Source organism: Aspergillus nidulans, chromosome VII (assembly GCF_000011425.1).
Source record: "Aspergillus nidulans FGSC A4 chromosome VII".
In the NCBI taxonomy this organism is placed as follows: domain Eukaryota; kingdom Fungi; phylum Ascomycota; class Eurotiomycetes; order Eurotiales; family Aspergillaceae; genus Aspergillus; species Aspergillus nidulans.
Window position 1 is genome coordinate 2,921,529 of NC_066263.1, and position 27,245 is coordinate 2,948,773.

At 51.4% G+C, this 27,245-nt stretch overlaps 8 protein-coding genes across 8 annotated transcripts, besides 3 other annotated features; 3 read left to right on the top strand and 5 right to left on the bottom strand.

Moving 5' to 3' along the window:
- Window positions 1–2,149: a sequence feature (contig 1.33 1..2149(1)).
- Window positions 517–2,998, top strand: ANIA_09538 (uncharacterized protein; the record flags this gene model as incomplete). The annotated part of the gene is made up of 4 exons (XM_863827.1): window positions 517–528; window positions 652–1,761; window positions 1,814–2,808; window positions 2,857–2,998. 4 exons carry the CDS (start codon window positions 517–519, stop codon window positions 2,996–2,998), a joined length of 2,259 nt encoding a protein of 752 aa, XP_868920.1.
- Window positions 2,150–3,569: a sequence feature (contig 1.244 1681..3100(1)).
- Window positions 3,570–27,245: part of a sequence feature (contig 1.34 1319..177275(1)) that runs on past the window's edge.
- ANIA_02132 (FluC/FEX family fluoride channel) lies at window positions 3,963–5,446 on the bottom strand (the record flags this gene model as incomplete). Its single annotated transcript, XM_654644.1, has 3 exons — window positions 3,963–4,006; window positions 4,036–4,045; window positions 4,352–5,446. 3 exons carry the CDS (start codon window positions 5,444–5,446, stop codon window positions 3,963–3,965), a joined length of 1,149 nt encoding a protein of 382 aa, XP_659736.1.
- ANIA_02133 (uracil phosphoribosyltransferase) lies at window positions 5,842–6,720 on the top strand (the record flags this gene model as incomplete). Its single annotated transcript, XM_654645.2, has 3 exons — window positions 5,842–6,067; window positions 6,127–6,226; window positions 6,284–6,720. Exons 1-3 carry the CDS (start codon window positions 5,891–5,893, stop codon window positions 6,718–6,720), a joined length of 714 nt encoding a protein of 237 aa, XP_659737.1. The 5' UTR covers window positions 5,842–5,890.
- ANIA_02134 (uncharacterized protein) lies at window positions 6,958–9,543 on the bottom strand (the record flags this gene model as incomplete). The annotated part of the gene is made up of 7 exons (XM_654646.2): window positions 8,713–9,543; window positions 8,337–8,368; window positions 8,215–8,302; window positions 8,018–8,095; window positions 7,913–7,986; window positions 7,335–7,622; window positions 6,958–7,208 (listed from the first exon to the last, which is right to left on the bottom strand). Exons 1-7 carry the CDS (start codon window positions 9,093–9,095, stop codon window positions 6,958–6,960), a joined length of 1,194 nt encoding a protein of 397 aa, XP_659738.1. The 5' UTR covers window positions 9,096–9,543.
- Window positions 9,984–11,938, bottom strand: ANIA_02135 (putative DNA-directed RNA polymerase III RPC4; the record flags this gene model as incomplete). The annotated part of the gene is made up of 1 exon (XM_654647.2): window positions 9,984–11,938. Exon 1 carries the CDS (start codon window positions 11,793–11,795, stop codon window positions 9,984–9,986), a length of 1,812 nt encoding a protein of 603 aa, XP_659739.1. The 5' UTR covers window positions 11,796–11,938.
- ANIA_02136 (putative C6 finger domain protein) lies at window positions 12,898–15,215 on the bottom strand (the record flags this gene model as incomplete). Its single annotated transcript, XM_654648.2, has 2 exons — window positions 12,898–14,355; window positions 14,439–15,215. 2 exons carry the CDS (start codon window positions 15,213–15,215, stop codon window positions 13,069–13,071), a joined length of 2,064 nt encoding a protein of 687 aa, XP_659740.1. The 3' UTR covers window positions 12,898–13,068.
- On the top strand, window positions 19,518–21,673 carry ANIA_02137 (cyclin family protein; the record flags this gene model as incomplete). Its single annotated transcript, XM_654649.1, has 4 exons — window positions 19,518–19,529; window positions 19,691–20,794; window positions 20,851–21,390; window positions 21,440–21,673. The coding sequence occupies 4 exons, from the start codon at window positions 19,518–19,520 to the stop codon at window positions 21,671–21,673; spliced, it is 1,890 nt and encodes a 629-aa protein (XP_659741.1).
- Window positions 22,606–26,803, bottom strand: ANIA_02138 (RNA helicase; the record flags this gene model as incomplete). The annotated part of the gene is made up of 4 exons (XM_654650.1): window positions 22,606–22,901; window positions 22,968–25,292; window positions 25,485–26,487; window positions 26,561–26,803. The coding sequence occupies 4 exons, from the start codon at window positions 26,801–26,803 to the stop codon at window positions 22,606–22,608; spliced, it is 3,867 nt and encodes a 1,288-aa protein (XP_659742.1).

Consider the following 27,245-nt stretch of genomic DNA (forward strand, 5'->3'; position numbering starts at 1 on the left):
TCCCCCCCCCCCTCTTCTCTTCTCTCCTCTTCCTCTCCTCTCTTCTTCCCCTCCTCTTCCCACCACCTTCCCTATTCAACACCTCTTTTCTCTCTTCTCTCTATCTCTCCTTCAACAGTTCTTTCGAGTTGTTTGTCTTCCGCGTCTGCGGCCACACTCCGTTTGCTCCCCTCGTCCGCCTGTGGCTGGACCTCCACCCTAAAGAATAATCCCACTTCGAAGTATTGCCGCGCCCAAGGAATGATCAGACATCAACTCGAATTCCTATCGTCAGCCCGCCTTCAGAACCGGTGTGAAGCCACTAACGGGACGATACCACGCTTGTCCGCGACGCCGTTATTGTGCTAAGAAACCTGGTCGTCCAACTGTCGCTACACAACCCGTCTTGAGAAATGGCCCCGAGTGCATCAAGTACGGCGAACAACTCGCCTGCCAAAAAGACGTCCGCTCCCGAGAAGAAATACAAGTGTCAATTTTGCAATCGTGCTTTCAGTCGAAGCGAGCACCGCAGCCGACATGAACGATCCCGTGAGTCTCACCCCTCGGTTTCTTCTGCCTTTCCCTGCATTTAGCCCGTACTTTCGTTTCGGGTTCGGTCTCACGCGCTGTGCTAACTCTTCGTCATTAGACACGAAAGAACGCCCTTTCAAGTGTTTGAAGTGTAGGAGCACATTTGTTCGCAGAGACCTTTTGCTTCGACATGACCGCACTGTCCATGCCAAAGACGGCGGCGTTCCCCTCGTCTCCGAGGGCCGTCGCCGTGGAGGGGGCGTCCGCAAGGCTTCTTCCCCAGCACCTTCTAAGCCTTCTGTCACAATTGATCCTACCACTCTGGAACAAATCGAGGCAAGCAGCGATGGTATGGTCGACCTTGAAACAGCAGCCATGTTGATGACAGATTTCCAACATAAGGCTGCAGCAGCTGCCACCGGCCAGGTTCACGATCGTGCCGAATCCGACCGTTCTTTCTCCCCTGGACGCGGTTCGCTCCTCGAGCCACCTGTTTCGTATCTATCCGGCAATGCGACATTGCCGCAAATGCCGTGGGATTCGTTGGTTTCGCCGACCGAATCGAAACATCACCTGTCTCCGTTTGTATCCCAGGATGCTGCTTCAGAGTCTCACGGACTCATGGACCGTCATGTGACCGACTCGATGGCGCCGTCGCTGCACTCGCTGGTCAACTCTTTGCCAGTTTCAGGCAATTCCACTCCGAACGCGTTGTCTCCATACCCATCAATGACTGGGCCTGTCAGCCCCGTTAACTACAGGCGATCCCCGGGTCCCAGCCAGGCTCTGACTCTGCCGAAGGCACCTCAAATTGCCAACGATCTAGAGCGCAACCAGATTGTGGAACGCATTCGTCTTGCTGACTCGCTTGGTGTGCTTCCTGAGTCGTTCCAACTCCCAACGACAGCCGCTTTGAACAAGTATTTGACTACCTATTTCAACTTGTATCATCACCACCTTCCCTTCCTGCATCAGGAGTCGTTCAAACCCACTACGGCCTCATCGCCTCTTTTGCTAGCAGTCCTCTCCATTGGAGCTCTTTACACATTCGAGCGGCAGCATGCATTCATGCTTCATGTTGGTTCTAAAATGCTTGTCAACCAGTTCCTTCAACACAAGGACAACTTTGACTCGAGAAAGTGTCCTTTGTGGGCGATGCAGAGCACTCTGTTGAACATGATCTTTGAGAGCTGGAGTGGTGACCCGAAGGGTCTAGAATGGACTTGCTCAATCAAGAGTCTTCTTGCCAATGTAAGTCAAAAAATTTGATTCCGTTTATATAACCTGCTTACAATTTTCTTAGATGGTCGCCGGGAACCGATACCAGCTCAAGCTCCGCACTGAAGCTCGTGAAGGACGGCAACCAACCAGGGAGGAGTGGATTGAGGATGAATCTTGCCGCCGTACTTACTACGCTGTTTACATTTTCTTCGGCATGCTTACCTTGACCTTCAACCACACTCCCGCAATGAGCTTTGATGAATTTGATAACCTGGAGCTGCCCTCGTCTGAATCCATGTGGAATCTAGACGTCAATGATGATGAGGCATGGCGCCGAAACTTGGCTTCATCTACGACAATGACTGTTCGCGAGGCCCATGACTGCCTCTTTCAAGGCGATCAAACCCGGTACAGCGCGTTCGCAACCCGTGTCCTCATCAACGCCCTGTTTCTGCAGGTGTGGAACCACAAGAGAAGTTTCGAAGCTCTTCAGGATGTGGTCACAGAATACAAGCTCCGCCTCGCACTGGAGACTTGGGAGAACTCGCTGGAGGTTTGCGAGCCGGAAACAATTGTCGTTCCTCTCAGCACTCCTCAAAACGGACATCCACTCATCTTTAACTCGATGGCTGTTTACCGCAACACTCGTGCCCGCCTTGAGGTTGACCTGAAGTCCATCCAGGAAGCTCTGCGCTATCACTCTTCCTACGAAGTTGCGGCTGCGATGACCGTCGCCCGCGAGAAGGTCAAGCGATCGCAAGAGATGAACAAGGTTATTCAGTCGTGCTTTGAGTGCATTGAGATTGCCGCCATCCAAGGAATTAACTGGGTTGCCAAAACTTCGGCCACCAACTGGAGTGTCGAACACCCGCTCTGCGGGTTGGATCTGATGGTAATTCTCAGCCTCTGGCTTTATCGCCTGGAACATGACGAGGAGCCTGCCTCCGAGGCAGAAATGGCCATTTACAACAAGGTCCGGAATTTGTTTGACGATGATGCTGTCGACTCGTGTGGTAAACTCAGCTCCACCGTTGCCCGTGTATGGGGTAACATCCTAGACGGTGTGGTGGTTTGGGGGTAAGTTGGCATTCAAGTTTCTTAAAGTCCTAGACTAACTCGCTACAGAATTACCAAGCTTATGGGCGAGTCATTCAAACTTCACTCCCAGGCTTTGGTTGGCTACGAGGACTCTCTACGAGTTGCCAAAGACCAGCCAATCCATGCTGTGCCAACGAAGTCGCTTGCGAGTGTGGGCACCGCATACTAGCTCACCGGCTTTTCATAGGGGTTTGACCCTCACCGATTTAATCCGTCGCTCGTTTCAACACTTTGGGTGCTGCAGACAACGCAGTTCCACCCAGTCCTCTCATTACTGTTTGTCGTTACGCATGTTTGGGTTTGCAATCTCGGAAATCTTGGGTCGGGGGACGAATGCAAGAAGGTAGGCGGCGAATTTGTTTTTCTGGGATGCTATGACCTGGACCGCCGCATAATGCTTTCTGCTGGTGTTTCCCGACTATCTCATTGACGTTTCTGCATTTTGCTCTTAATGGTTTTTGCAAGAGCCCACGGGAGTCCGGTGTGATTTTCATGTTTTCGTGGGCTGTTCCTTCTTGGCAACATTCCAACACCCGGCTGGTCCTGTGTGTTCTTTTCTCGCACATGATGGAGTTCTTTTCTTTTTGATCACCTTCTACACTAATTCTGGAGGTTTACCATACCCTCTTGTGCGCGCCAGGTTTTTGAAGCCATTCCCACGAGGGGCTCCACCTTTCCATTACTACCTTTTCCGGGCCTGGGGGGTATTGTTTTCGCTTCCCTCTTTCACCTTTTCTGGAAACTTTTATTTCATCCCATTTGATATTTGGATCATTTTGTTTAATGTCTGTTAGAATCGTTCTGATGTTATGCGTCTATGCCATATCCCCGCCTGTTACGTTGATATTCTAGTCTTTCCAGTTTCGAGTTTCTCCTCTCAGCAATTTGTTGTTGTTGTCTCAGTCTGCACTGCATTGCTCTACATGTCATTGTTCCTTTTCGTTTCCTTTTGTTTAAAGAACTTGATCTCATTTTGACTATATTGTGACCTTTGATTTGAAGTTGCACATGCCATGCTCGCGTTGTAGTACCCTGTACTATAAGTAATTTGAACACAAAATACAAGTTGGTTTGGCGGGAATATTGGTTCGATTTCTACTTAGTGGTTCTATAGCTCGAGGTCGTAGCTGTATTTATAAGACATTGGCGTAGAAGTACATAACGAACTCAGCTTCAGCTGTACACGCCAAGACAATAGAGACATACTCAGAATAAACTATCCTCTGTACAGAGTAGGGTGAGAATTGGATTCAACCTGCCATAAAAATTAGATGCAAAAGCTAGCTAGCTGTATATACTACGCGCATGGTTATCCACAGACAGGCTCAATAAAGCCAACAGTCCATTTCAGAGACCCCGTGATGATAACGAAAAATCCCAGCGCCACACCTACACTCACTACTCCGTAAATATACGCATCTATCCGCTTCTTCAGCCCATTCAGCTCCGCTACCCATGTACTCACTGTTGTCGCGCACCCACAAAACCCATCCATTACACCCTGCAACACCTGACAACTCACCAGCACGCTCGCGCCAACCTCCACGCGCTGCAGGTCATAACAAGCGGCTAATATGATTGTTCCAACGATATTCACTGCGAAGGTTCCTAGTGGAAACGAAGGAATACGCGCGTTTAGCCACAGCGAAACATAGAAGCGGAGGAGGGTACCCAAGGGCGCGAAGACGATTGCGAAAAGCGCCTCGCCGCGCCAAGCTTTATGCCCGGCTGGGAGGAATATCGCGAGGAACACTGCGCCGAGCCAGCTGCCTAGCCCTAAGATGGCGAAGAGGGGATCGATGATGCGGCGAGTTAGGCGGAAGGGGAGTGTGTATGAAATTGGCAGCCGGCTGAGAGCGAGGGCGAGGTGCGAGCCGGCTATCAGGGCGGACACGCTGAGTGAGACAGTAATCAGGATTACGGCAACCAGGGCCATGAAGCTGTAGCCGCCGTTGCGGGAGGTGGGACTGGTATCTGAGAGGTCCGGGGAGGAGAGGTCGTTGGAGAGAGCGACGAAGACATCACGAATGAAAGAGGAGAAGGAGGTAAAGGAGCCGCAAAAGCCGGTGGTGAGGCCGATGTAGAGGGGAATGGTCTTTTTGACGGATGTATGGCGCTTGGATTCTTCGGCTGTGGAAATGTTGGGGTTCGTGTTGGTGTTCGTGCTGGGCTTACCCCATTCTTCGCGAAAGATATTCCTGTCCTCGAGGAAGAAGCCCATCAGTAAGGATCCGCCGACATTGGCCCATAGCAAGCCTGTTACAACCGGCGAGCCGGGGTAGAATGTCAGCGCCTGGACACCGAGGCGGGCGAGGGTGCCAAAAATGGAGAAGAAGATGAGGTAGGATAAGGTATAGAGGGTTGTAGCAGTGGGGGAGAGCGGTTTTTGTTCCGGGAGAAGTTCATATTCAGGCTCGAACCCAGGGACATAGTGCCCTCGCTCTGGATTTGGTCCTTGACCCTCAGACTCCAGCTCGTTTGTAAATTGGCCATTTAAAGATTGTCGCTGCGGAGCCGACTCGGTCGTCGGAGGGGGGGCCTGCGTTTCGGACAGGCGAGTCTCCACGATGTCCCTGAGACAAGGGCTGTCGGACGCAAAGGCCGAGGCAGAGGACATTGCGACTGCCCCTGGGGCCGCTCGATGGTGCCGCGCGGTGCTGTCTGATTTTGTTTATGGTGAGGAGATCATGAGGGGAAAAGGCTGCGGCGGTCAGGTAGCCTCATGACTAAAGCCGTCGAGTGGGTCGCAGGGGAATGGAGCCGTTGTCATTGTGCTGCTGCTTATCAGGTTATCAGTATCAGGGTGACAGCGAGATAAGAGTTGGAGACGCCGGGGGAGTATGGAGGAGATAGGATCGTCGATGAGGCCGGAGGAGGCCGCAAGGGCGCATTTTTAAAAGAGCAGCCGGCGAGCAGGTGACTTGACCACCTCCTCTTCCTCCTCCTGCATACATACTCGTCTACTGCATACCCCTCATTTATCTCTCTCGCAATCATCATCACCGCCAGTCTCAAGTCCTCCCTTGGTTCACCATCTAACCCCCTCCACTATTCTTCCACCATGACGCTGCCCTCTAACATCCACATCTCCACCCACCCTCTCCTGCAAGCCAAAGTCTCTCAGCTGCGGTCCTCGTCAACCACAACCCGCGAGACACGCAGCCTGGTCAATGAAATCGCGACGATTCTGGGCGTAGAGGCCTTTGCTACCTGGAAGGCTGCGGGCACTGGAAAGACTGTACGCACATACATTCCGGAAATGTAACCCATTAGATTAGACAGCTCTAACAGCAGCAGGATTCCACCCCGTTAGGTATCGAGTACGAGACGAAGACAATCGACCCCGCAAACATTGCACTGGTACCAATCCTCCGTTCAGGACTGGGCATGATTGACGGTAGACGACCGATTCGATAGATACCGGCCGGCTAGGTAGCTAATCAGTGTGCTGCAGCGATCAATGATCTCCTACCGTCTCCCGTCCCAATCTACCACCTCGGCCTCTTCCGCGAGCGCTTCTCCCTCCAGCCCGTCGAATACTACAACAACCTCCCCTACAACCGCCCCGAGCAATCGTCTTCTTCGTCCGGACCAAGTCCCAGCGCCGTCAACACAGCCGCGGCCTCGGTCGCTATCCTACTCGATCCCATCATTGCAACAGGCGGCACGGCCGAAGCAGCCATCCAGCTTCTCCGCGAGTGGGGCGTGCAGCGGGTTGTTATGCTGAGTGTGCTTGGCTCCGAGGATGGTGTCAAGCGTGCGGCCGAGTGCTGGCCTGAGGGCGTGGAGGTATGGATAGGCGCTGTGGATGAACGGTGTAACGAGCGGGGGATGATTGTGCCTGGATTGGGGGATATTGGGGATCGGTTGTTTGTTGCCATTGGAAAGTAGTCGAGGTTGCCACAAAAACCTAGTTTCTATTTGCTGATGTCCCACTGTTGAAAGCATCCATAGAAAATACAGTTGTTATATTTGCAATCCCTTGAGAGTTTGTATAACCAAACCGAACCAGTGCCTCAGTTCAATAAAGCACCCAAGCAACTCCATAGCCCAACTGAACCCCAGCATAAGAAACGTCACCTAGTTGAACCTCTATAAATACAAAAACCAATCTGATTCGCGCCCTCCCTATATCGCCAACTGGTTCGACATGCTCCTCGTTCTGGCCCCACCGATACCCCCGGCACCGTTTCTTCTGGCCCTTCCATCTCCATCCCCAGTCCTATGAACACCGTCAGACCGCAGCCCTTCCGGCCTCCCCATAAGAACATCCTGATTCAACATCTTCTCGTGGATTCCGCCGCGTCCATGATGTACTCCCTGCGCAACAAGGCGCTCCCTCCGCACCCGATCTTTCTCCTCCTCGGCGCGTTCGATACCTATTATCCGTTCATAGCGCATGTTAGACTGGAGGTTCGAGATAAAGCCTAAAATAAAGAACAACTCAAGACAAGCGCACGCAGGGAACAAAGACTAGAGGTTAGGTAAAGCGAGGGATCACGCACCCCTCCAGATAACAGCGTAAACTCCCATGATCACCAGCGAAGCGAGAAGGAAGCCGAAGAGGATACCGAGCTCGCGAGCAATAGGGACGGACGACGAGGGGACCTCCGGGGGGATATTGTTGTGCGCGTTGATGATTGTGTTTGTGCTTGTGGACATTCTATCGCAAGATCGTTGAAGGCTTTCTTTATCGGCTTCTGCTGAGCTTGCAGATCGGAATGAGCTGGGCGCTTGTCTGATGGACGATGAGGTGAGACGAGAGGAGAGGATAGTTAATTTCGAAGTAGATTCTATCATGGACTAGCTATTCATTCAGTGAAGGAAAAACAAAAAATCAACTGACTAGTGTGTGTAGTCGTGTAGCGAGTTCCCTTACTATCCAGAGAAATCTAAGATAGAAAATACTCGAAGGAGACTAACAATTAATTAGACAACCTAAGACTAAGTACAATCCTCAAATGAACGTCTTGCCGTTGCCCCATCCCATGTCATGTCACAGGGTCGCTGAGGCAGTGAGGTGAGGCTGTACTCTGGCCTCGTACCTCGTGGTGTCACCAGCCAGTCGGGTACTCGTTCTTACTGGCCACTGCATACGAGCGAGTCTCTGCTCCCTGCTTACGAAGGTATTCTGAGCCGCGCCAAACCTTGTAGATGCTCAAAGACAAAGAGGTGTCGGCAGGGTTACCTTAAATCCAAGACTTGGTAGGCTGGGTCCGCGGATTGGTGGAATATGGGTTGGGGTCGAAGTAGACGTGCTCTATACCTAGGACCATAACTAAGTATGCAAGAGAATTTTCCGCGCGGAGATGGGGATGGGCTTTCGTCATGCCCAGCAGGCCATGACAGGCCATGACATCTGTGTAGAGACGTGCGCGGGCTTACGCTGCTAAAAACTGCATTGAGAGAATACCTCGAACAGGTTTGAGAATCAACTGAATGTCTGGTTTTGTATATTTCATGTGTTCGTACACTGAGCCAAGCCAGTTGATATCATTTACACGTACATAAAACCGTCAGCAATCCTTCTATACACGGCCTTGGGTATTTGTAGGTAGCAACTTGGCAGGTAGGTATGTATGCAAGCATTAACACTGCAGGGGAAGGTCTGCAGAAACGAAGCGAAACGAGAAAGTCATGAAAGCCTCCCAGTATTAGCGTAGTCGTATGTAACTGGCTGATAAATGCGCGCTGGATGCAAGACGCTCATGCAGCAAAGAGAAGAAGACCAAAAAAATTGCGGTGTCCCTGGGGACGAAGAATCAAAAAGGAAGCGATAGCAATGCATAACTCCAGATGCAGATGCAACCGATGACTTGTCGAAAGGAAAGAAAAGCATAGGGAGGCGTTGGTCGTCGAATCCGGTCCAGAACGAGGGATTACCCCAGCATCACGGCCGCCATGGTTGTGCAGGTCAGCCCAATGGCCATTCCAATCCACGGAGTCTGTCCCAGTGTGCCTTCGCTCCGCTTGGTCAACTCGGTCGATGATCTCCGTGTCCGTAGCGAAAGAGCCGTCCTTCTGAGAAGAGGGATGGCTATCGTGTCTGGTTTTGCTTGTGTATCCGCGACTTGTAGGTGGAGCATCTGCTGCGTCTCTGACTGGATGTGCGGTACGTCTTCGGGGGTCGTTTGCACGTCCGATAGAGGTCTTGACGGGGTGCCATTCTGCAGTGATGGGCTTGGAGCGACGGCGTGCGGCACTGGGTCCGCCGCAACGAGGGCAGCCGTGGGGGCGAGGCAGAAAAGAAGTGTGGAGGGCTTCATTGTGATAATAAACAGGCGATGGGCGGAGGTTGAGTCGACCTTGACTATGCGTATTGCGGGAACATCAATAGGGGTTGCGATGGCTCGGTGATTATTGTCGCACACTTGGACGGCTCTAATCGCGCGATCTAGGGCGGCTCAAGAGATAAATAATAAAAATATTAATGAGCCGTGTGCTGAGCGGAGTCGGCGAGGGCGAGACCCGGTTGAAACGAGTGGCAGGTCAACCTCTCCGGTCTCCTGAGAAAACAGCTATCGAGCGACTAGAGCGGCAAGTTGAACGGTCGAACCACTGACGCGCCAACACAACAATCACAATGTTGAGACAAAGGCCAACAGCAACATGCGTTAGGCGCAAGAAAATAGCCTGAGCTGCATGAGAAGATCCAACACGTTCAGCTTCTGCAAGGGAGAGTAAACTGCACAAGTGCAGCTGGAGGTGGAAATTGGGATGGAGAAAGCCAAGGCAAAGGGGCAGGAAAAGTCCCTTGGTCCCTGGGTCTCATAGTGGGATGGTACCTGCAATGTACAGCTGTTGATTGGCCATCCAGCTATTGTGAGGCTAGCGTGGGCCGATCGCTGTCTCGTGCAACCGTCCGAAGCTTGTCGGCCAACGAGACAGCGCCGGCTGAATCTTGGCGGTTAATCGCAACCAATAATCATAGGGCGGCACAGGGCGCCCCATCCTGTGTGACGCAATTAGCACCAATCAGACAGGGCTCACTATAAATATCAAGATCAAGGATGTATAATGCTTATGATTATAGCAGAGCACCAAGGCTGTATCAGTCGCGTAGTACGTAGTCCTCTATTTTTTCATTTATGACGACATTACATCTAATCTACTTGAATATCCCATCCAGCGGGTTACAAAGCACTTGACCGGCATCACAGTATCTTGCTCCAATCTGGGGTCACAGTAAACTTGCCGCTTAGTTGTCCCATAGCCCAGACCTTGTGCTCATCGTCAGGCATCTCCTCTGTCACATTCGGCGGCGTTGACACGATCAGCGCTTCCTGCAGAAAATCAACTGCCGTTGCGCGGTCCAGTTCGAAGCTGATCCCGCCCCAGTCCATGGTCACCCGGCCGGAAGCGTGCACATTGAGCTTACCGGCTTGTCCGGCCTTAAGCTGCCAGTCCGCTGCCGTGACAACCTTGGATTGCGTGGCTGTCGTAATAGTCTCATCCTGTCCGTCGAGTACTTCGACATCATCCTCGCGCTTGAAGACTGGGGTTTCCCTTTGCCCTTCATTGGATACCCCGGTCTGCCCCACGCCTTGAGACGCAGCGGGATCGGGTATCATCGTAGCTTCGCTATCAGGAAGTGTCCCATCCGCGTTGGGTTCAATGAGATTCGGGGTAATGGGTGGGAATTGCATCAGGAAGAGCTGGCCGGTGAGTTTATCGTCCTGGGGCTCTTCCCCGTCTTCAGCATCCCCTTTCTTTTCCTTCTCTGTGTCATCAGCCGTAGTTTCAGCGCCCTCTGCAGGCTCGACGCCTTCCGTAGCTTCAGCTGGTGTGGCAGGAGGCTCCTTTGTGAATAGATCCTTAATAAGTTCCAGATCTTCTGCATGTCGATCGTATTCTTCAATATCCTCCTTCGTCCGCAACAAGCTCTTCGGGTCCTTTACTACAGGCACAGATGGTTCCCTTGAGCCCAGCTTCCGCCGCACCTTCACCTTCGGTGCAGGTAATAGTCCGTCATCAGTTGTAACGGGTTCCTCTGCATGTGGGACATCGGTCATTGCCTGATCATTGTCTGTAGGCTCCTGTTTCACCTGAGGTTCCTCCGTAGGTGTCTCATCGTCATCCTGCACAAACAGCGCATCATCCTTGGCTTTCTCCTTCGCCTGCTGTCGGAGTTCAGCGGACTTGGCTGTACTAGACTCCATATTCACGCTGACCACCCGTTCCTCGTGCTCATGTCTCTCGACGCGGATCGGGCGTAAGCCTGCCTCCCTTACGCTCCCAAGAGCAATTTTTCCCTTCCGCTGCCTCTTCTTCTTCTCCAGTAGCGCATCGTCATCGTCGTCATCGGCGTCGCTTTCCAAGTTGATCCTGTCGATACTGACCCTGATCTCTCCGTCGCTTTCGTCGGACGAAGCAGAACCACCCCCAAGGGCCGCCGTCATCGACTTGCTCCTCCGCGACATTGACGTTGCCCTAGAATCCCCACCTCCAAACCTCGAACCACCACGGCCCCTTCGCCCAGCAAATCCAGAGCCTAATGGCCCGGCAGCACCAGCCATTCCCATTGGGCCGCCACGTCCACGTCCAGAGAATCCCGCCCGTCCCCGCGCTGCGAGGCTCGCCTTTCCGCGCTGGATTGCTGCAGCCTCTGCCAACCGCTCAGCATGCCGCTCAGCTTCAAGTTTCTCAATAGCCTCTCGTTCTTCTTTGCTGCGCCGCCCCACTGCGCGTGGTTTATACTTCAATGTCGGTTTCGAAGGCTCGCCCGTACCATGTCCTATACTGGAAGGACCAGGTCCGGGCCCAATGCTCCCAGTTGGTGTGCGTTTCTTGAGGGACTGTAGACGTTGCACCGGTGCTCGTGCTGTAGTGCCTGGTGTAGGCGTCGTAGATGCTGGCGCAGGGCTTGCGGAGGTATTAGGGGTGGCGCTAGCCTCTGAGCCACTGCCATCGGTGTTTCGTGCAGGCGCTGACGACGCACCTCGTCGGGAAGCGGCTTTGGGAGGCATTTCGATGGAATAGAAAGATGAAGTTTGGATGCGGCAAGGAAGGAATGGGGGATAACAGCCTGGGCCTGACGGACCACGGGCAACAACGTAGGATAATTCGGAGTTATGCGCAGTGCCAAATTCGATATCAGTCAATAATTAATTGATTGCAACTCCGAGTTGCACGCGAAGACTCGTCAAGACAATTTCGGGCGGTAAAGAAAATGTTGGAAGCGCGCGGCTAAAAGCGGAAATGCGGGGCAAATACAGCATAACCGCTCTAGACCAAATATGGAAAGCGCAGTCTTGGGTCTAGTTCCTTCCTTTTTGAACTGTTGCCATGGTTCGAGTTGGACTTACTCTGCTACGATGAGCGCTCAATTGCCTTGCTTGGTAGGAGCGAAGTACAATCCTTTCTCTAGCTGTATTGTATTCAAGTTTAGGTAAGCCTAGCGCAATTCCAGGCTGCATCGGGGTCTACGGAGATGCCCGTTTGAATCACAATATATATTTTTATGCATACCATTAAGATAACCTGGCAAGCGAGCCTTGAACCAGACAGTTCCAAAGGACGGACACAACTAGAACCTAATTGAAGACAAACGACGTAGAAGCGATCAATTTAAATTCAACTGTATTGCAAATGAGTGGAGGTGACCAGACCAGTGATGTCGGCACCGTGTAAATAACAAGAACATCAACGCCAAAAAGAAAATCGATACACTAAGGCGATAAATCGATCAATTCAACCCGCTCAGTTCAATCGCTAGACTATCCATGATAAACAAGACAAGCAATGTAGGCAGACAGGATGTTATGTAGCAGGGTCGGATGCATGTCGCGAGTCGGAGAAGGAGTGTGAGGAGCATTGGCTCAGGAAGCGAGAGTAGATGATGTGACAGTGGAGAGGATTCAGGTTCAAGTATCCGACGCCGGAAGCGGAAAGCAAAAGCAAAGAACACAGCTCCCAAGCATAATCAGAGATTTCTTCCTTGCTTATATTTGAGGCAAGAATGGTAGTTTTGGAAACCCGGAGCTATAGCGAATATCACCAGACCGGGTTTGCGAGAAAGCCGAGAAATGAAGAGGATGTTTCCCTTGCCGCATCCAGTGCATCGAGAAGAAGCTCATGTGTGTATTTTTTGGACGTCTATGGTAGAATAAGGCCACTATGCGCATATCCCAGTTGCTTCTTATCCACCTTGCAAGTAGAATTGTCTTGCCGCCAACTCAACAAGAGATAAAAAGCTCCTGCGAGTATAAGAGACCTTCTGAAGGATACGAAAAAGAGAGCCTAGCGCTTGCGTTTCTTGTTTTTGTCCACCGTCGAGGCTGCCATAGGGACGGCCGGGATGGATGATTGCGTCTCGTTAGCAACGGGAACGGTGTCCAGTGGCTTCTTGACAGGAACGCCCATATGGCGGCCGTAGCGTCCTTTGCGACCGTTTCCTTCGTCCTCACTGATACAGCCTTCAATGCCGATGCCAGCATCCTTGCATCGTCCGCAAGGACGTTGTCGGTCACACCCCTTCTTGCTTTTGCGGCACCGCTGGCAGCGTGGCTTTGTCGACAGATCTTCCTCGTCCGCAGCCAACGGGTATTGGCCATTGACAGAAGAAGTCGAAGCCTTCCGCGGGGCAGCAGCGTTAGCTGTCTGAAGCGGGCCAACTTTGTGACCGGGTGCGGACGGAGTTGACTTGGCCCCTTTGCGAGCCCCATTGTTGGATGCAGGTTTGTTTGCACTTTTACCCGAGCGTATTTGAGGTGTCTTGCCGGCGCGAGGCTTCGACGAGGTGGTACTGGTGTTTCGGCTTTTAGCTTTCTTGGGTTTAGACATAGATTCATGGGAAGAATCATCGTCGACCTCGTTCTTAACCATACCACCCTCATAGTCTTCCTGATGGTACTCATTATCGTGGCTGTCATAGCTGGCATCGGAGCTGTCGAAACTGGGCAGGATGTCATCCAGGCGCTTGTGCGTGTGCTTAGCAGTACCGGGTGGAAGCATTGGGCTCGAGTCAAGTCTCTGCCTGGGACGAGCGGGCAGATCGTCGTCATCCTCACTGTAGCCTTCGCCGTCGCTTGTTGCACCGGTGGAAGACGCAGCGTCAGCAGCGCCACTAAACGCATCATCGAGGGTGGATGCGGAAGTACGGCCATGAGAGAAATTGGAGGCATCTCCGAGACGTATCAATTGCAGCGCAACGTCTTCATCAGATATGCAGCTGGCTATGGTGGGATCGGGTGTGGGAAGGATACCCGGACCACCGTTTCGGCCGGTCGAATTTGGATATTGCCCAGATGAATGGACAGTCGCACGGTCGCGAAGACGGTGGCCGTGTTCAGGAACCATCGGTGTAGTGTATATGCCATTTCGTGAAGTATTTCCTCCATAGATGTGATCATTGTGTCCATAACTTTGAGGGGACGGCAAAGGCTGCTGATAATAGTTATTTGAGCGGTGCATTGGCCGCGCAAATGGCGAGCCTGCCCCTTCCTGGCCGATAGAGCGACGCTGCGGGGAGATTGAGGAGGTCGAGGTTGTGAGAGGAACTTGAGGAGGGACGAATAATGGGAGTTCCTTTAAGAGAGTAAAGTATTAGCAAACTTATCATGATTATATCATTGAGCCACAAAAGAAAGAAAAAGCAATTCTCAACTCACAGAACTCTCGAACTTAGGTCGTTTGCGACGACCGTCTTGAAGGATATTTTCCATGCTGATCTCCGAGCTGGCAAAGTGTTCACTTCGAGATTTTTTCGCCCCGGAGACGGAGCCGTAGCCACCATCGCTGTCGCTGTAGCCAGCATCGTCATAGATGCTACCATGAGTGCTAGAGCCCCTGCTCTTGAGCCCCGGACGAGACTGCTGCTTGTGCTGGGAGGCGCTACGACGACTCTTACCAGACGGTGACACACTGCGCTTGCGAGCGACCCGAGACGCAGGCCGGGACGGTGATTGCCCGTGCTCTGGATGTTGTATTGGCTGCATCGCGGACGCCATTTGGAATGGTTCACCTAGGCTGGGCCGTTTGCGATTGTCCATGGACATGGGGCCATAATACCTATCTCCATAACCCTCTTCGTAAACCGGAACGGGCATTACCCGCACATATACTGTCATATTGTTCCTTAGATTCTCATATCTTGCAATGAGTGTAATACCGTTCACATCCTCGAAGCTGACGCCGGCAGCGCCATCATAGATTCCATAGAAGTTTTTCACTGTAGTGACGATGGAATCCGTGGTGTCATGAGGGTAGATCTGAACCCGCATGGGAATGCGGGCTCGAGCTTTGGAGTTGTCATCGAGTAATAACTCAAAGGCGACGTTTTTGGGGGTCGGACTTTTGGTCGGGGACGGCTCTTGGAGGGGACGGTGGTCGGTGTAGGTCGGAGACTCCCCAGGAGATACAAGCTGTTCATTCTGGACAGCCTGCATGATGAAAATAGTCCAACAGGGAGTGTCACCGCACTTCTACTACATGGATTATAGGATCAACCGGCTGTTCGTTGGTCGAGAGGACAAGTCGAGGGTGGGGAGGTTCAAGGTAGAGGGAGACGGCAGGAATAGGGTATGGGCAGAATCCATCCAAACCTACCACAACAGGAAATTTAGAGCGGTCTGGTTGATAGATGGATCACCCGCGATTATTTTGAAGCAACGATTGATGGCCGAAGGTGGGCGGTGGTGTGAGGGCGATCTAAGTCGCAAGTGCCGAGAGCGTGGGAGGGAAAAATAGGACGAGGACGAGAGAACTAGACAGAAAGGAGCCACAAGCGTCAGTATGGAGAGTCTCAGGAGATTTTACTAAGCTCGATAGCCTGCAAGAAAGATATCAGATGGGATTTGAGATGTCGATTCCCATCCGTCGGATCCTGACGAGTTGCAGACGTTGCAGGTTGAGGGGGAAGAGGAAGAAACGATCCGAAACGCTCGGAAGACGATGGGGAGCACGAAAGACACACCTAATTCTGATCCAGAGTCTTCCTCCAGAGTCGCAGATGGTCAGTAAATGCAGACAGTCTCTGATGAGGCGGTCGATGATGGTAGGCGAAGCAGTTCGATGGGGAGGGGAGAAGGTGAGTGGATTGTACGCAGCGCTTGTTGGGCGATGTCAGTCAGCGGTGGCATAGACCCGAAGCGAGCCAGGAATAACGAGGCACCAGAGCGTCCAAACAAAGAGGTAGGGGATTTTCCAGGTTCATGAAGTGTAGACTAACCAAGCAGCGAAGACGGCGAGTCGCAAGAGAGCGCAGAGTCGAACGAATGGTGGTGAGGATGTTGGGTTGAAGAGGAAGAATGGAGAGCGAGGATCCGGTTTCACCTCCAAGCGAGCATCACTCAAGTTATCCGAATTGGCGACCCCAATTGCCCTCGCCAACACCCACTTCCTTCCTTCTTAAGTTTCTTCAAGCCGAAGTGTTTCTTTAAATCTATCTTCTATGCTCATTTGAACGATATGCGCAGCATTCTCCTACGTCGCAAACTGCTGATTTGCGATACTTCCGGCTCGATATAGCATTGTTACCTGAAAGCGAAAATAGGAAATTAGGCCTACTGAATGTGATATAAACTACAGAGGATAGATCGCCAATATTCCACCTGCTATATTAGAAGTCCATGCTCCTAGTAACGAACTCAAGGACCGTAATTGAGGGAGTGCGAAATGCGACGGCCGCTCGGTCCAGCGCTTGGATATCTCCTTCCGACTTACGGTTCTGCTGCACATTTAATAAGGAATAATGACCCCCGTCTAATTCCTTCTCTTTCTGCGGAGATTTTGCTGAGTCCGGACGAGAAGTCGCCATGTAGGCAGGGCGATAGACGGACAAGTGGAAAGGTTTCTCAAGCGCAGCCACGTCGAAAGATGGCAGGTCGCATATCGGCCAACGACTGGTGGAGAGTGCTCCAAATCTATTCTACTAGCAGCAGCTCGATCGCTAATGATTAAATATTGGGTTGCGACCTCGCGCGCGCTGTGACAAGCGCGATATAAAAGCACAGGTTGACCATCGTCAGTCATGGACGAGTGTGGCACGAGGTACTCGGCAGCTATGTAGACATGGGACGATTCTGGCGCTCCAGCCGACAACCCGCCAGGCAAGACCCAGTCAGTGTTATTAGAAATGACTGTTTATCAGTTCGCAAGCTCTGATTGTCTATGCTTTCTATACTCGACTACCGTAGACCGACTGACGAGGTTAGTCTCCGTGATGGGTTGAGAGCCCAGCGTGAACCGGCCGTCAACTGTAGCAGCCAAACGGGTGTGTACGTCTTGACACTGACAGGGCGAAATGGAAAGAAATGTTAGTCTAACGAGCGGCGAACGCATTATCCGCGTGAGGCCTGATGAATTGGCCAGAGAGCCACCAACCAAGTGGGTGGCCGCACCAATTGCTGCGTCTTTTCATGATCTGCGCCTGTCCAGACTCGCTCACGAGTCACTCACGTTGCTTACCCCTCTCTTGCCCACGACGATGGAGTTGCCAGGCCGGTCTACGTAGGGATTATCCTTCGAGTTTCAGGCAGAGGAAATCCAGTAATTTGATGCGCGGGGAGTTATCGCAGGAGCTATGATCGACCGATTTGCCCTTCGTCTCTTACCAGCCCTGCAGAACGGTGTGACATCGCCTCTTCGCAGAGGGTCCCCGCCGAGAGGATGCCTGTATATTACAAGATCAAATATCGTTCTATTGAAAGAGGCGCAACAGTTCTCGTTTCCAAAGCGCCCGAAAAAGATCCAAATTAGCTGGCGCTGAGAGATGGACGGCCGTTAGTCGGGTGGGGGAAAGTTGAAGGATGCGCATCTTCCAGCGATCCTGGTCATCGCATCTATAATATATGTATCATATGTAATCCGCTTGATACTATGTCGAGAGATATTAATCTACGGTTTACTTATGCTGCTGAGTTGCTAGTTGGCTGGTTCAGACAGAACAAATGAGAGAAAAAGCAACGAGAAACGACGCGAACGCTCGACATCTCTCTTTCTTTCAAGCTCTTTTCGGAGTGAGGCGGGGCTTTTTGTCTAGTAGCCAACAATGAAGTTTCAACCCAGCGCATTTCAAGAAATTACTAGTTGAAGTGTACACCGAAAGTTCGTTGAGAGGTGGACAGTTCTGCATTTGAGTCGCTGCATAAAACGCAGCGCACAGTGACAATAATGGTGCCGTACCTTTCGTTTCACCTGCCCCTGGCCGATGTGCAAATACATCGGCATCCAGCAGTCAACGATGGCTGGTGGTCATTGTCGGTCATCTGTCGGTCATCTGAAAATGCGACAAAAGCCTCCGAACCCGCAGGCTGATGATGATAGGTACCGCCGGATCCGCGTCCCACATTGGGGGGACTCTTGTGGCTTTTTTGGCGGCGCTGGCAAATCATCCGGGTGCAAACGGAGTCACATCCTCACAAAAGTGTTGCGACGAAGGGAATCGGAATTCATCCCAGCCATCTCCTGCTGAAGACGACATCTAACCTGATGTCTGTGCCAAAGAATGACAAAGTTCCGCAAGGGCTTTTTTGCTGCGCAGATACCCTTCTTTGCCCCCCAAGCTTCATTCATTCGGTGATCGTTGGCGAAACTCTGCTGCTTGAACTCTGATTTTGCAGCCTAACCTCCACACTTTAGAGCTGTAGTGCCTGGAATTGATGCGTTCCTCTGCAATTGACCGAGAGTTAGGCGGAACAGAAATTGGCACGTGACTTCGCGTTTAATGGGCGGCAGACCCGTGTCGGACTTCGCGTGTCGAGCGACCGGAATACTGACTGGAAATAACGTACCCCAGAGGTGAGGGAGCTCAGATATAAAACATATCTCATAGTCGCAAATACTACTCGAATGACCTAGAAATTTATTTCTTAATTTCTGCGCGGCTGGCCGACTCTTTGCTGCCGATGGGCTTATCTACCCTGCAGCTGGGAGACGCGTCGACACCAACCAAGGAACTGTCACGTGTTTGATGATGTCATCGTAGCTTGGGCTTCCGCATAGTGAGTGCTTCGAACAGTCTCTGCTACGACTATTTTCATATCGCTATTCGGAAGACAGAGAAGGATTTGTTATAACACCTTGACAGCAACATTAACTAGCTAGGCGGATTTTGGTGACGGAGACGGCACTGATTAGGTTCAACGTCGCTGTTAGGAGAAGCAACCATTATTTAATGAGTGAAGGTGGCTGCTCAGAAAGCAAGGGCTCATATTCTGCACGAGCTGATGGCTATTCTGGATGGTTTGTAAGACCAATATAGACGAGGTTGGTGATATCAACCTACCTTTAGCATGAAGCTATCCAAAACAGTCACCGTGCCTCAACTAGATGGCGCTAACCATAAAAGGAATGGTGGCATGGGCAAGGAGGTTAGGTAAGTACGACTCCGTAACCCCCGTAACTTTGTTTACATTTTTCGAGCCCACTCCAGACGTGAGGGTGGTTTATTTTGTTTTCTTCGCTGCTGGGTCTCATGGAGCTGTGCTTCTCCTTCTCCCACCATTAATATTCTTGCTTCCGCGCGGTGAGAGCAGTATTCACCTTTTACCCAGGTCCAGTGCGTCTCTCGGACTTGGCGCAGCTTTGTTTGTTTGGGCTGGCCTTTGAAGTAGTATCAGCTCATCTTCAGGCCTGCTTCTTAACAACAACGCCCACTCTCGAAGCTAGAAAAGAGGCGGTTATCCGGGTGCCCTTCAATATATTGTTTACGACTGGATAAGGCCTAAGAGGGCTTCAGTTGCTTCACAATGGACGCGAAGGTATGTTATTGCTCCTCGTTCGCCTTGCCCGGCCTGCGCTGCTTTACTCGCCTGAAGACATTGCGACTTGGCACGCGCTCCTTGTATCTACAATACCTCTCTGCTCTTGGGTTACTGCTTGTTGTTGATGTACAGGTACTGACTAATCTTCTTGAATATAGCCCCAACGCATCCGTGTCCGTGGTGACGAGAATGCTCCCTTTCCCCTCGCCGCGACCAAGACACTTCACCAACGAACGAAGTCTACTACTGCATTGTCCGCAACCTTCCAGAACGGTGCCAGTAAGAATGGAGCCCGCAGAGCCGCCTTTGGAGATGTCAGCAACACCGCCAGCCTAGTTCACGGCAACCGAGACGATGCCTCCCTTGCTGGCAGGAAACCATCCAAATTGCTGGAGAAGGGATCTATGGCTACGGAAAAGAAGTCGACCGCGCTGTCACAGCCCGCCCAACGTCCCGTTTCCATGTCGGGTTTCAAGGGCCTGCTGAACAATGTGACCAACCCCAAGCCCCTTGAGGTCACGAAGCAGGCAGCTGGGCAGCAGCAAAGCACAAACTCCCGTAAGACCTTGAACAAGCGCGCTACGGTTTTCAAAGATCACCTAGAACCATTGACGGAGAGCAAAGAACTTACATCCAAGGAATCGAAACCCGAACCTAAGGAAGGCAACATGAAGGGCCATTCAAAACCAAGCTTGGGGGAACATCTGCAGAAGGACGGCAAAGTGGAGGGTACTGTCTCTTTGAATGAAAAATTAGAGAGCGAAATGTGCAAACTCGAGGTTCTGTTGTCCCAGCCTGGAGCCGAAGAAGACGAGAAGGAGTTCCCGGATCTTGAGGACGACGATTGCAAAGTGCAACCTATGCCGAAGCAAACCGGCGAAGCTCATATCGCAGCGGACTCCAACGGACCCGCTATTAGCTCGAGGGTCACTTGCAAATCCACCACAGTCTCCCGTGCTTCACAGGATGACTTACCTCATCAGTCGGAACCTGAAGAATACTGGGACGATGACGATGAGGAGAACGAGGAAGACGACTATATCACTGCCCGATCATACCGCTCCCGTAGCGAGAATACCACCGGCGGAGCAACGACCCTACTGTTTCCCAGATATAACCAGCAGGTCAAACGTGAGCTGGCTCTCGCAAAGCAGATAGTCGAGGCTACCCGCACCGTGGAAGATATCGAGGACGACTATTGTGATACAAGTATGGTGGCTGAATACAGCGAGGAGATTTTCGAGTACATCAGAGAGCAAGAGGTATGTACAGATATCCGCAACTATCAAACGGGGCTAAGCTCACAATATCTTTGTAGATCAAGATGCTGCCAAATGCACATTATATGGACAACCAAGCCGAGATCCAATGGTCCATGCGGTCTGTTCTCATGGACTGGCTTGTGCAGGTCCACCATCGGTTCTCACTGCTCCCTGAAACTCTTTTTCTTTGCGTCAACTATATCGACCGTTTCCTCTCATGCAAGATTGTTTCGCTTGGCAAGCTGCAGCTTGTTGGTGCGACTGCTATTTTTATCGCCGCGAAATATGAAGAGATCAACTGTCCGTCTGTCCAGGAGATTGTTTACATGGTTGACGGCGGTTACACTGTCGATGAAATTCTGAAAGCAGAGCGGTTCATGCTAAGCATGCTCCAGTTCGAGCTTGGGTTTCCAGGACCTATGAGCTTCCTTCGCAGAATCAGCAAAGCTGACGATTACGACCTCGAAACTCGCACACTTGCGAAATATTTCCTGGAGGTTACTATCATGGATGAGCGATTCGTTGGTAGTCCTGCTAGTTTCCTTGCTGCCGGCGCTCATTGCTTGGCGAGGTTAATGCTCAAGAAAGGCACCTGGGTATGTTTTCTTTGATCTGTTTATGTATACGTGACTGACGATTCATTAGTCTCCTGCTCATGTGCATTACGCCGGTTATACTTACTCTCAGCTATACCCGCTCGTCTCTCTCATTGTTGAGTGCTGTGAGATGCCCCGCAAGCATCATTCAGCTATTTACGATAAGTACAACGATAGACGATTCAAGCTTGCTTCTGCTTACGTGGAAGCCGAAATGAGGAAGAACTTCCGTCTTCCAGAGCCGGCTATCGACCGCAAAACAACACTTGGTCAAGGACATTAGAAGCGAGCGTAACCGCTTATGAATGTCCTTGTTCGGCTGCTTATGGCTTATTTCTTTCATTACCCTGCCTCCTTTTTGTCGACTGCGTCTTGCTTCGGCAAGCTCCATCGGCATTCGCCTTTTCCTTTGTTGCAACGAATAACTTACTATCAGAACACTCTGGCCTGGTGGACTTCAGGGAGCTCGCCGAAATAAAATCTAACCTTTAACTGGGATATGCGATAAGGACGCTGGGCGCCATGAGCATGTTCATTCTCTTCGCCAGAGAAACCGACACTCTGAAAAAGAAGGGTGCGACACAAGACTTGATTATGCAGGTCTTGTCCCAGCGTCTCTCGCTATTTCCTATTCTACGCTTTTGATGACCGATCAATTCTTTTCATGACTCTTACGCATTTGGTATTTAGACGGGCAGTGGTAATGACGGAAGGATACTGAGCGGGCGGAGTTTTCCTTTTTATTACAGTCTCTGTTTTATGTGTTAAGATACCAAGGGTCATGTCAGTCGAAGCACGAGGACGCGATAACCCTCCGTTGCTATGACTCAAAGTCTGTTGCTCATGGTATTCTACATTTTTTTTTAGCGTGGCCCTGAACCGATCCTGGACCTCATGTTTCCATTTTTCCTATGTTCATTTTGGGATTCGGTTCGTTTTTCCCTTTCCGATTATCATCTCGCATGGATTATTGCTCAGGATTATGGCGTCAAGTAACGATATTGGATTTTTTATTCCTCCTACTCAAACGGCCGCTTTAAGAAGCCTGCTTGCTCAAAAGCTACCAATATCGGTATCTCATATATTGTGCTCGCTGTAAACCCACCGCCATCTCATTTTTCAAACAGTGATTCTCTCCTGGTATATTCTAAATCTATCTCATCAACGAAGAAGCCACAGGCGAATCTTGTCCAGAGCCGAAACGCAATCCATATTTTACTGGTCCAGCCCGTTAAATTCAATCAACTTTTTCACCACATCGATAACATGATTCGCAATTCTATCTTTCCTAGACGCAGAAGATGAAATCGACGACAGCGACTCCAGAAAGGCTCCGGGATTATCAATCCTTGTCGCAATAATCTCATCGACCATCGTGCGAAGCCGCGAAACCAAGACGCCGATACGCGCCCAGCCGCGGAGACGTAGCCAGCCATCTACGATGAGGCCGCGGCCTGTGGTGTCGAGGTCGATGGAGCCACAGAATAGGAGGAGCGAGTAGGCGTTGAACGCTGTTAACATTATACTGTCAATAACTGTTTATTCCGATAGATGTACTGGATAGGAGAAATGCTTACGGGTCAAGTCACGAATAAAGACCTTGGATGTCTCCATCTTCGTAAAATAGCTCAGATACGCAGCTGCGTTGGGGAAGGACTGTGCAGAGAAAAGAAGGGAAGATGGGTGTATGAAGACGCGGCCGTTCTCCTGGTTGAAGTACTTGATTGTGCGAGCATCCGGATCAACTTCGACTGTTCCCGTGATGGAGGTAGTGAATTTCTTATCCGGAAACGCGATGCGTGCAATCTGAGGCTGGAAGGCGCCGGCGACGAGGGCACGGAGAAGGCTGCGGTTAGAGGCATTGCTGTTGAGGCGTGAAAACGAGGGGGAGGATTCAGAGTAGTCAACAGGAACGATTGCGGCATCCTTGAGCGAGCTGATGAATTGGGCTTTGTTGGAGGATATGTCGCGGAGGGTCTGGTGTGAAAGAAAGTTGGTTGTGCACCAGGACTGCGTAGCCCAGTAGCCCAGAGTTTTGACAAGATCTGACCAGGTTTGGTAGGCGGAAAGGTCAGTGAGAAGGTCGCCATCGCCCTTAGAGAAAGCAGCTCTGGCGGCGTTTGCTTCTTCGCGACGCTCGCGGGGTGACACGAAGGGAGATTTCACAGTTAGAATGGCAGCGATTGTGATGGCGGCGTCGATGCAGTTGAAGATAGAGCCGTAGACCATTAGTTTGCCGCAGCGCAGGTCGGCCGGGATTATAGACAGGTATCGGCCTAGGGCTGTTAGTCTGTCGTGATCGAGGGCTCCGACACGGTGGAGGAAGTTGAGGGCTCCTTCGACGGCAATGGTTTCCGGGGGCGTAATCGTGTTGGCAAGGAAAGTGGCGACATCGTCGATTCCCTTCATCGAGCGGACGGAAAGACACAGCTGTTCTAAAGGGACGCGGCGGATTTCGGGGTCCGGTCGCTGTGGCATGCTTGATTCTGCTTTGCGCGTGTAGAGTTTGTAGCAAGTACCAGCTCTAACTCGACCGGCTCTTCCACGGCGCTGCTTACATGCTGCTTGAGATGCCCATACCTCTTGTAGTCGAACCATATTGTCTCTAGGGTCGTAACTAGTTTCTTTCACTCGGCCGGTATCTATAACCGCCACAATATCTTCGATGGTGATTGATGTTTCGGCTACATTAGTGGCTGCGATAACTTTCCGCTTTCCGTTAGGAGGGCTCTGAAACACGCGACGCTGCTCGGCTGGGAGGAGAGATGCATGTAGAGGAAGTGGGTGTGCGTTGGGGATCTTCTTCACGGCGTTCAGGCATTTGTCGATCTCCATCGTTCCTGGTAAAAAGATCAAGATGCCCCCAGGTTGATCTCCTAGCTTGGAGTCAATATACCGAACGGTGGAAGCTATCAACTCGTAGTTAATCCCCATGCCAACGGACCGAAGGATTTTGCCAAATGACTCGTCAGATGCTGAAGAAGGGGCTGTGTCTTCTTCGAGGCCTCGCTCGGCGAGCTCTGGTGCGAACCCCGTTTCACGAATAACATCATCGAGATAGTAATCTTCCACCGGGAAGGTTCGCCCAGGGATATGGACCAAGCCCACCGATTGCCGCCCGCCGAAATATTGTGTAAAGATGTCTGCGTCAAGTGTTGCACTCATCAGAATCACCTTGATATCCTTCCGATGGCGGAGAATATCCTTTAGGAGGGCCAGTAAGAAGTCTGTGTCGAGACTGCGTTCATGGACTTCGTCGACAACCACATGCGTGACGTCGGCAAGAGAGCTTGCGATATTTCCTGAGTCGCTGCTTGACTGGATCCTACGAAGCAAGACACCAGTTGTGACGAATGTGATTTTCGTAGTCCCAGGCTTAGATTTCGACTCGCCCCTAATGATATAACCGACCTCGTCGCCGACGGATGAGCAACGTTCATCACTGACTCGGTCTGCCAGACCTAACGCGGAGATCCTGCGCGGCTGAGTACAGATGATATTCGCCACACCACCGAGTCCTCTCTTGATCATATCATCGAGGACAAACTGTACTGATTGCGTACTCTTACCGCTACCTGTCTCTCCAGATATTATTGTGACTTGGTGAGTATTCACTGCGCGTATGATTGCGTCTTGGGTATTCCAAGCAGGAAGCGACTCTCGGGCCCGGAGCATCGCCTGTTGAGCTTTCGTAGTCTGCTTTGCCTCCCAAGCTTCTTTGATGGCAAGGCTTTTGGATGAACCAGGCGACCAATCAACCTTCTTCACATTCCTATTCCGTTGGCGGGAAGGAAGTTCAAAAGTTGATTCCGAAGAAGCAACGGGAGGTGCTGATAGTGCTGATATATCGCGTAACTTCCCTGGATCTTCAATGATCTTCGGTAAATGAGTTTCCAGCCAATCTATTATATTGTAAATCATTTGTTCTCCCAAGAAATTCTCCTCTGCGAACTTCACAACCTGGCGGATGGCACTTAGTCGGATGTAAGCAGGTATTTTCTCTGTCTGAATAGATATTATTGGGACGGAAGACGGATAATGCGCCGACGGTCTCTGGAATCGAAGTAGTATTGCCTTTGCACCCGGTAACTCACACTCAATCTCGCAGACCTCGGGTGATTTGGATGAGTATCGTTCTCCAAAGATGGCTTCCAGTGTCTCTTGTTCTTCAGCCCAGCCATCCTCGCTCTCCGACAGCACAGAGTTGCTAGATGAGGCCCCGTGTACAAGAGTGCGCTGAAGTGCTTCAGCCGCAGCAAGCTCATCACCCTGCTTGCTATCAAGTGTTCGTGCGCAGATATCTGTGGGATATCCAGCCGACGCGAGTCGCTTGAGCTTCGATTCCCTTGCAAGGTCGTCGCTGACCAGCGTGATGCCCACTGAATATCTCTCAGGTAGACACCAAGATGGTAGATCATCCTCCGGCACGTAGATCAATAGCCATTCGAGCACTTCTTCTCGGTCCTTACACGCAGCGCTGGCTTCCTCAACGTGGCTACGGCGAAACCCTAGCTTCGTGAACTCTTCGATAACGCTCGTTCGCTCTGACTCGGGTATCTTCACGTCATAAGGGTTCCAGATCGTATGCTCCTGCACAAGAGCTTCGATCTCACGACGGACCCTGTTTCCCAAATCAACCTTCGGAGTATTTGTCCAGACGTTTTTCCCTTTAGTTTGTCCTCTGGGCCCTGGCCCTAACCCTGGATTCACCGCGCCGTCGGACGACTTCGCCTGTGATGCTTCACGCTCTTTTCGTTTCTTTTCAACCTCCGTAGCCGCAAGTTCTCGCTCCTTCTTGGCCAAAAAGGGATCCGCCTCATACAGCCAGCCGTCTCCCTTCTTGAACTCTGCCGCCTTTAGCTCTTCAAAGTCGCTCTTCCAAAGCTTTTTGAAGTTTGGTGGGAGCATCATGTGTAGATTGGTTTTGTTGCACACATGGAAGAGCGCAAATGTCGCAGCATAATGACGAGCTTCCAGCGCCGTTGGCTGCTTAAAACTGGCTGGCAACCGTATGCGAGGGAGTGTAATCGTTTCTCTAGTCTTGGAGTCGATGCGTTTCAAGATAACGGATGAGACAAACCCTCCGTCAACTTTGTCCTATAGCGTGCAATAGTTAGTACTGAATCAGCACCACAATGCGCGCATGATTATTTCCTGTTCAAGCTCTCACCATAGTATATTCAGGCTTCTCCCATTTATGTTTCTGGCAATGTTCTGACATCAAATTGACCGGCAATTTCCCCGTCCATGATGCGCCACCAATGACCTGCTTGACTGTAGGCTTCTTTTGCTCGTCCGCTGGTTGTTGCGCTTTCTTCGCGCTCTCCGCTGTCCGCTCAGCGGCAGCTTTTGCCTGCTTTGTCCCAGGCTTGGGCACGCCTCCACGGGCGTCAGACTTCTTCTTGGGCGGCATTTCAGGTGGTTACTATCCTTGACAAAGACGCCCGTGGAGTACCTAGCTGTTCAAGTTTGATCGCCAGAGTGTAGTTGGAGAGATGATGGCAGATAATTTCCTATTCCGATTTGGGTTCCCGCCTCAGGCAGCGTTCCCCTGCCGGCTGCGGGGGAGCAAGATTGCCTCCGCCTGATGGTGTTTTCGAGGTTCTGCACACGTACCAACGATGAACCAGCATGACGAATGTCTCGACTGGATACATATTTCCGCGAAGTCTGGTCTTGAAACTTTCACTTGACGTCTGTTCTTAGATGGTGAAACCATGGAAAGCTGCGCAGATCCGAGTTCTGCATCGCAACCTCAGAAGCAGCAAGTAAAGAGAGATGCCTGTGAGTCCCGCGGGCAGCGTTTCAGCTGCACACTACCTTTCGTGAAAAAAATGTCTGTTAGCTGACTAGTT